Genomic DNA, 9094 nt, shown 5'->3' with positions numbered 1-9094 from the left:
AGGAACAAAAATAAAATATGGAAAATAAAAAAATAATAAATTACATTAAACATTAAATACGCTAACCATAAAACAAGATACAGAAAACGAAACCCCTAAATTTCCACAAGAAAAATGATTAGTGAATACCAATCAATACCTGAGAAACAACCAAAAAAAATACAAGGGAATAAATTTTTCGACAACATTTACAAAATAATTTGGCCACCTTTATTAATTAGATACAAAGTAAACTAAGTAAAACTTTACAAAAACTAATCTAGGTTACTTAAATTTAATTATACAAATATGGAAGCATTTTTTGACCTTTTGTAAAGGTAATAAATACAGAACTAAAACTGATCAATAAAGCAAGCATTTACTGTTTAAACTTTTGAATTTTTTATTTATACTATTTTTATTTTATATATTGCCTATATCACATCATTATACACATATTATATACAATTTTTAACATATTTATTATAGTTTATATATATTCTACAAATTTTATTAAAATCTTAACACACCCCTTTCATCTCTCAATCTGTTTTTTTAACGTCCGAAACGGTACCATTTTACCATAATAATGTTCGGATGCTTTGAAACTTTACTTTCCCTCGCTAACCAGAAGCGATTCGCATGCGTGGGTATCATCACCAAACTCGGGCTTAATGTTGGTCTACATATTATTGCTTGGCGTGGCGCCCCTCGTATCCTCTCCATCTTTAGATTCTAATACCGCTTCTTGGCTACTGTCAAAGGAGTCGCTTTCTTCCTACCTTTTAAAAAACATTCGAAAATAACATTTATCATTGCTCAATGGGACTAAACTTTTTATGTTGTTAGGTCCCAAAGGAAATTCTCTAAACTTCTGCTTTTGACCAAAGTCATCATAAAATCGATAAAAATTCCTGCGAGCTTTGGAGAGTTTCTTTCGTGCCATTTCCAAATTTAACATTATAAGAAAAGGCTTGTATACCGAAATTCTTTTAATTTTTTACATCAGGATCAACGTTAAGGATATCTTATCAAGAAATTTGAGTTTTAATATACATTAGGGTAGCATAATTCAAAGTTTTAGCCCAGAAATTACTAAACAAAGGGTCTCCTGAAACTATTGGTCATAGATTTTAATAAGCCGTTATATCAGTCTACAATGGGGCGCGGTAAAGATGGGAGGTGCCCCTCTAATTTTGGACATGGAAAGTCAAGACACAAAGGTAAATTCCTTTGTATTGTCCGGGGTGATTATCTTCACTTTATACTTGTTATCTCAAGTCGTTTTTAAAAATCCGCTATCACAAAGGAAACATAGTTTAACTACACATGTGTCTGGTTCGTTTTCAATATATAGAATTAGCCCCTCAAGCTCCGCTCAATGTTAACGGGTAAGGGCCGTGTAATTTTATATTTAATTTCCTCACAGCTATTAAGTCTAGAACGATTTTTGTAAATGTTTCCTTGAACTTTCTTCTTTTTATATTGGGCCCTTTCAGATGATACAATATAAGTTTTCTTCAATACCTTTAAATACAATTCTAAACTTTTGCAAGTTTAGTGGGTCAATCGATCTATTATACTATGCTATTCAAGTTAGATCCACTCCTGATATTATGTAATAAATTCCGTTGTTACCTTTCTGAGCTGTTTTTTGATGTTCCTCAGTAGACAAAAAAAATTTGTCAGCTTTCCTCATTGTTTATTAATATGGCACTAACATGGTTAAACAGTACAGCATTCTTCTTATTACATAGGTCGTCGACGCTTTATAAATCCTTCACAAAAGCGAGGACACCAGGCCCTGCCACTATTTTAATTACCCCCTCCAGTGACCTTGTTTCGATTCTTCAATAGGTCTAAAGTTTTCAATTAGACTTGTCACATTAATAATAAACAACTGGAGTCAGAATGTATTTTCTTAACCAAATGAGAACAGGTTTTAGCTTTAAAGTATTCATGACCTTGCGGACTAAGAGTTCGAGCATTAAAGCCCGATTTTGTAAATTCTTGTACATTATATCTTTCACTACTAAGCTTTATCTTGCAAAGCCTCTCGATGTGACTGACGTTTCTAAAATAGCGGCATATAGTGTTAATATAACAACAGAGATTTTTAGAATTTTCAAACCTGCCTATCTTATGCAGGCTTGTTTTTGAGTAGGAGAATTACCGGAATGCACCTGTCTCCTCAGAACAACAAAATTAAACTGTACCTTATAAAAACGATTATAACTTTTAAATGTTTTAATAGCCTTCTTCACCGATTCTAAGGCATCATGAGAACTATCAATTTTAACGTTATTAAGTTGTCAAGCTTCTTCTAGTTTCACGCCGAATCTATAAGTAATCTTCTCTTCAAAAATTTCCTTTTGCTTAAGCACTATGCTTTTAAACAGACTGCATTTGCCATTATTTGGAAGAGCTCTAAAAATCTGTTCGAATTTATATCCTCTGTAATAAAAAAGTTGGAGTTGCGTTATTCCTCTCCGCCAAGTCATTTCTTCTGTTTTCCAATATTGTGACAGTTTCTCCTGCTTTAACTTAGCTTATGATAACTCTCTTCTCTTAATCAATTAATTTGATGGTATTCATCCTGAAGTAATTTAACTTCGTTAAGTTTTATAGCGGTTCCTACTTCAGTTCCGTCCCAATCATTTGGCTTTTAAGAATTAAAACCAATGGGATAAAGACTTGAGTCAATACTTGAAATAATGAATTTTAAACATTCGATAGGTGTCATACTGCTATATCACCTGCTATTTAGCGTGAAAAAATCGGCAGAACATTTGTAGGGACGCAACAAGCTTACTTCCTATTAAGAAAAGAATCTATCGCGATCTTCCAGTTTGAGAACGGGTCACAATTTTTTAATCTTTTATTAACTGTGGAAGCTAGCTTACTAATATATTGTAATCAATAAAAAAAATTAAATTAACTAATATCTATTAATTAAACCTTACTACAAAAATAATTATCATTACTAATTTGCATATAAATAAAAAAATTACTGTATAATTAACTAAGTTATTACTTAAATAATCGCAATCTTTTAACTATTATAATTAACGCTTAATCGATGGAGTAATGGGCTCTTAAGCTATTAGCTTTCTCATCACGCCACAAGTGTTACCCACCTTTAGAAGCAGGAAATCAATTATTGAGTATTAAATCATAACATATGCCATCATATTATTGGGAGTATGTTCTTAAGAGCTTTTTTTTTTTTCCAGTAATCTAATCTGTAATATCTCACGATGTTCAAGTATAATTTTGCTAAGGTCCAGGGTTTACTGACATATTGGAATTACTGTTATTTTTGGTTTTAACTTCATTTTTCTCTTTTTACCTTTTCTTAAAAGATCGTTTTTTTTTAAATTTGTGGTTTCTAACTAAGTTCACAATGGACAGCTAGTTAATTATCAATAAGGTGTTTGGTAAGTGTATTTAGAAAAAAGGGCATTCATAGGGAAGTCAAGTAACTATAGATTCAAGTGTAAGGAAAAAAACAGGATATAAATCATAAAAAATGTAAAATACATATACATATATATATATGAAATCAAATAAACATATAAGCAACTAGATATTTATTAAAGAAGCAAAAAATTTCAAAATTTTATTATTATTATTATTTATTTGTAAACTTTTTCTTAATCTCGATGAGTCAACAATTTCGAAGACCTTGGGTTCTCAATCAAAAGTGGTCGAGAAAATTTTTAAAAAGGGGAAAGAAAATGTTTATAAAAAATGAGATAAGGATAATATAAAGTATATATAAAAAAATAATTATAATAATAAAAAAGATTAGAAGAGAGTAAGGTGTCATATACGACATTATTTAAAAAAATTTTATGTATCGACAACTATGATGAAGTCTGATATAAGATTTTATGAAATATGATTATAATTGTTAGCATTTAATAGTTCACTATTTATTGGATTTAATTTTAAAATAAAATTATGTTTTTTTAAATTATTTTTTAGTTAGTAAAGTTTATATAGGCAGAGCAAGGTCGTGGTATTTTGACTGTTCAGCTCTGGCGGGGTGTCGTTCATAACGCCACGTTATATATGCCCTCCCGCTGATTCAGCGTCCTCAATTTTCTACTCCCCTTACAGGCCATTTGCGTTGTTCAGCGTGATTAAATCACCTTAGTTTACTTCTTGGTTCTCTTGGGGAACCCAACCGCTTATATATGCCCCTATCATTGTTTTTGTATAAAAAGTAGGAAATCGTTAAAATTTTTCTTATAATATTTTAATATCGTTATTTAAGGTTATAACTATGGTCCTTACTTGTCAACCCACTGAGGAACAGCTGAGAATTGCTGACACTGTCAAAATTGTAAAATGTAATTTATCCACCGCCGAAATTCAAAGTATTTTGCCTCCTTCTTTTTTTATACATTTTTTTATATTAATAAAATACAGAAAAAGTTAAAATTGTTAAAGATGCTTCTTTGTCAAATTTAAGCGATGATCAAATTATGTTTATTCTAACTGACAACGGTTTTGATGTGGATAAAACTTGGTTTGATATATCTCGTATTACATGTGTTGCCTAATGATAAACGCTTTTATCCACTTATCTATAACTTTATAATAATAGCAACGCTATTCTTGACGGCTCTCAGGGAGATTTTAAGCAGGTGGGCAAAAAAAAAAATAAAGAAAGCAAAGGACCCGAGCTTAAAAATAAAAGTTTTATAAATATAAATCTTTTTTTTGTTATTTTTTGTAATTGATATAATTAAGATTTTAAATCTGAGCGGCAAGTCAGAGCCAATAACTCTGGTTTTACAGTCAGAGAAAGGGGTTGTTTTACATAGAGTGCTAAAGTTTTTTTTTGTTTACCTTATATATAGGGAAAAGGCTATCTCCCTTACAGAAAAGTACCCAAAAAGGTTCCTTTTTTTCTATTAAGCTAGAAAGTACTTTGTAAATTTTTTTTTCGGTTAATTGTTATAACTGGAACTATTAGGCACTAGTGAAAGGCCTAAAGGTGCTTTAAAAAAGAGCGTAACAGTTAATATAAGTATTAAGTTTGGTAAACTTTTAAAATATTGAACTACAGGGTGTCTCCTATTTGCCCACTGCGCCCGTTTATGAGACCTGTAGTAAGTCTGTTCGCCATAATAGTACGAGCCAACCTTCTTATAGAAGTTTAATACAACGCAACTCTTCCCAACGCTCCTCCTCTGGGCAACTCCTGCCGCCCAATACCCCAAACTGCAACTTAGAAATGACTGCACAGACCGCCCCTTTCGTTGCAGGTGTCTTTTGTTCATTAACTTAAGTTTATGACGTCGGAATTGTCAATATATTAGGTACACCGGCTCAAACATGGGCCAACTTCAGTAGGGCTCACAAAAGCGTGGAGACTCAGGCTAATTGCCAGATCTCTGAAGAACAACTTGTTCAGTCCATAACCGACCAGGCTTGCTAGACCGTTATATTTCTTATATCGCATCACTCACTTTGCAGCAGCTTAGCATATCGGAGGAAGGAAACCAAGTGGAATGTAGCAAAGCCAATGACGAGTCGCCTCCCTCTTCGCATTTGGTTGGCACTTCGGAGCAAGAATTTCAGTCACCTGTCCCTCCAGGCAAGGAAGGTAAATTTTATAGAATAATGGGACTTATAGTGTTCTCTATCCTGTTCTTTTTAAGCATTGAATATGGAACAGAGCAACTCGCTTTCGCGAGATGAAAATAATTATGATTCTCCTTGCAGAGAAATTACAAAAACTATTGATAACAAAACAGCTACGTTGGTCGGAGACGATGAGTCTGTGACTTCCTCGGATTCTTCGTTATTTGACCGGCCGTTAGGAGTGGCGAAGGATCGGAAGTCACAGGACGATGAACGGCCTTACTTTGCGCAGCCCGTAATTATGCCTACTTCTCACTCAACTGGGCTTGGTTTCTTTTCTAAGTGTTAATTTTATTTCAACTAATAACTTATAATAATTAGGTACTTTAAATTTGCAGTTTGGGCTGGACACAAACTGGAAAAACGCCACCAAAGAAGAGGCACTCTTTGCTACTGGTTCAGAAATTTCTTACTCGGCAGCAGCTCCTTTAACCCCCGCTCCTTCTACCCTAGCAAGAGATCCCCTCCCAACTCGTCACCACCCGATCCCCTCCTACCAGACGTCCAACGGCGCGCTTCAAGACAGGTGCCTGCCACCACACCTTCTGGTGCCACCGCCCTTCTCTTCTACACCACCTAACGTGTATCAGCAGTTTGGTGCATATCTGCCTATTCAAGGCACGCATATTCCGGCGTATGTAAGCTCCGATCATATCACCTCTTCTCAAGAACAGCAGCAAAGTCAGCAACCCGCTCAGCCGCTGACATCTATCCAGCAGAGACGACTTAAAAGCCACCTTAGTTCGCAGCCCCCAGAACTATCGCATATCCATAGCCCCCTCGCCCCTTCCACTCAAAACACCCAAAACCCCTGCTTTAATCACCCTCAGCACCCCTCCTGCGGGAACTATGATGTTGGCTACTATTACCCTTCATTTTCTCCGCCATATCCGGTATGTTCACAGTATGTATATAAATTGCCTTATCTTTCCCCGACTCGTTTTTCAAGGTACCAGCTATGTATGTTGATGATAGGAGCCCATACTATGAGTGCCCCTTTCCCTCAAGAGATAATGGCGATGTCTCGTGCTCGGACGTCCCCGCTTTACATTCCCTTTATATGCGGCCTTTAAGTTCACTGAGCTCTTTGGCAACTCCTGCACCATCCGAACCCACTTCACTTGGACAGAAGCAAGAGCCCTCCTCTCAACACCCTCACCGGAATGGCCGGCACGCTCCTCAGCGTCAATTTCGACCGCAACTTCCTTCAGCTTACCAACAAGCCCCCCATTTTCAGTCTTTTTATCCAACGACGTCCGCTTTTTCATACGCTTCGGTGCATCCTCAATACCACGCTCCTAGAATAGGTTTATTATATTAGCGTATAACTTGGATGTTAATATTACCTGGCATATTTGATAAAGGCGTCCAGTATTCTAAGCAACAGCATTATTACGATCCCATTTCCATGCATTCCGCTTATAGTTTTGCTTCACAGCACCTAGTGCAGGGTTTGATGCATTCCACTGCGGGCGATGACGAGCTGGGTTGCTGTAGTCAGCAATGTCAACCGCGGCAGGTTGTGTTTTTTAATATGCTTTTTTAGCTCTACTAGAACAGCCTGCATTAGATACCGCGTTCTACGATGTCTGGTGGACTAGCCCATGGCACCCCTTTAGGGAATACTGGGCCATCCAATCGCAATGCTACTAATTCTAATTTGTCGCTTGTTGAAATGAGTAGTAGCACCCGTCAGCTTAACGATCACACCACTAGTAGAACTTTAACGTCTACTAGTGAGAACACCAGCGACTTCAATGTAACTATATTGGATAATAACAAGGACCCGCGAAGCTTTATTGGCAAGAATGAGCAGGTTGAAGGCCACGATTTAACTAAGGAAGTGCCTGCTTATAGCGAAAGAGCACCCGCAGAGTATATATGTCATGATAGTGATGGTAAACTTAAGAATAATAATGTTGACTGTGAAATTGATAATTGTAACGACATAAATAATAATGACCTCGAAACCTGTAATGGTAGCTACCGAAATCGATTTCAACCTCATTTAAAATCGGGTGTTCGTTATATACCCTCTCATCATTCGAGTGGTTTTAACAGGTTGGGTCACAGTTACGGGCACACTTATACTGGATACAGTGAGCGTGATTCTTCTTTGCAGCAAAACTGGCATAAAAACAACGTTTAAATATTATTTTATAATAAATAATTTTTCGAATTTTTATTTTGATTGCGGTGACTTTTTGGCGTGCTAGAGCTTTAAAATTAATTCTAATTAATAAACGAAGGAAAACTGGATGAGGAGGATGATGAAAGGATCGGAATTTTTTCTTTACGTTGTGATATAGCAATTTTAGGGAAAGTATTCGCCTGCAGTAGCTTTATAAAGTTTTCTTTTGCAGTTTAAGTAACTTTTTAGGACATCTTAATTGGACAAAAATTAACTAAATTGGTTATAGAAAAGTTATTTTTATTTCAAAATACCTCTATAAAACATTTTAGTTTTTGATAATTTTTGGGCTTACTGCTCTGTATTATTATAGCTGAGTTTCAGTTTTTGGGGAGGTGATGTGTATTGTCTTCTTTTTTAATGTGTTGAATGAGGTTTGTCCTTTAGTTGCCTTTACAATTTTTTGCGATTTCTTAACAAAACTATGCTCCTAAAAGATTAATTACGATCAACCGCTATTGCACCATTTAAACCCTGACGCGCAGCATAAAGAAAATATTTGGCTTGTATTTAATGTAGTAGATTTGCTTAATAATGTTAAAGAGGCATAAAAACGAAATACTATAATTACAACTTTCTAGTATACTTTTGCGCGTAGTTAAATTAAACTTTTGCCGTTAGATTATACAAGTATATATATTATTAGTAAAAATAACACTGCCCACTGGGGTGTCCACCCTCACACTTGGAACAAATTTGATTACAAGCAAAAGGATATGCAGTTAACTTAATTTTGCAGGCGAGAAAGCGCACTAATTTAAATTAGGAATGAGGTCTATATACTTATTTTTTTAAGACCTGCAGAAACTAGGGGAGTGGAGCGCAGACCACCTAGTATTGATTTTGGGCTCGTATATCTTCCGAAGGATGTTGCTTCGAAGGACTGAGAAGTGTCGCGGATTTGTATCGGTACCGGACCCTCGTCATCCGGAATAGGTTCGAGAAAAGAACTATTAGCACTACATCTACTTAGGCCCCCACGGTTACCAGCGGTTTTAATCTAACCCTTAAAAAAGGCTTAATATGCTTTTACAAAATTATCTCAGACTATTTTTAAAATGCACGCGCAAAAGTTTGGTATCAGTGCTGCCTAATTTTATTCTATCACCCATAATATAAACCAATTAGTAGTGGGTATGTTTAACATCAATGAATTTATTTTATAACTTTATTATTGTGAACTTAATTATTGACATTTTTGGGTTTAAAAACAAAACTTTACTCAGCGAAAGTTAAGATGATGGGAAAAAACTAAGTTAGCTTATAACA

The 9094-nt window shown here is 35.2% G+C and overlaps 1 protein-coding gene across 1 annotated transcript; it reads left to right on the top strand.

Annotated features, from left to right (window-relative positions):
- The first annotated feature begins 4124 nt into the window (after positions 1–4124).
- LOC135120760 (uncharacterized) lies at positions 4125–7783 on the top strand. The gene is made up of 15 exons (XM_064045097.1): positions 4125–4207; positions 4259–4361; positions 4414–4513; positions 4592–4683; positions 4738–4797; positions 4848–4886; positions 4964–5001; positions 5057–5255; positions 5310–5419; positions 5470–5596; positions 5652–5903; positions 5956–6527; positions 6584–6941; positions 6999–7153; positions 7205–7783. The coding sequence occupies exons 2-15, from the start codon at positions 4268–4270 to the stop codon at positions 7781–7783; spliced, it is 2775 nt and encodes a 924-aa protein (XP_063901167.1). The 5' UTR covers positions 4125–4207; positions 4259–4267.
- Positions 7784–9094: the final 1311 nt, after the last annotated feature.

This window comes from Zophobas morio, unplaced genomic scaffold (assembly GCF_036711695.1).
Source record: "Zophobas morio isolate AGI-343-1 ecotype UQ-CSIRO unplaced genomic scaffold, CSIRO_AGI_Zmor_V1 ptg000419l, whole genome shotgun sequence".
Classification (NCBI taxonomy): Eukaryota; Metazoa; Arthropoda; class Insecta; order Coleoptera; family Tenebrionidae; genus Zophobas; species Zophobas morio.
This window is presented reverse-complemented; position numbering and strand designations above follow the sequence as displayed.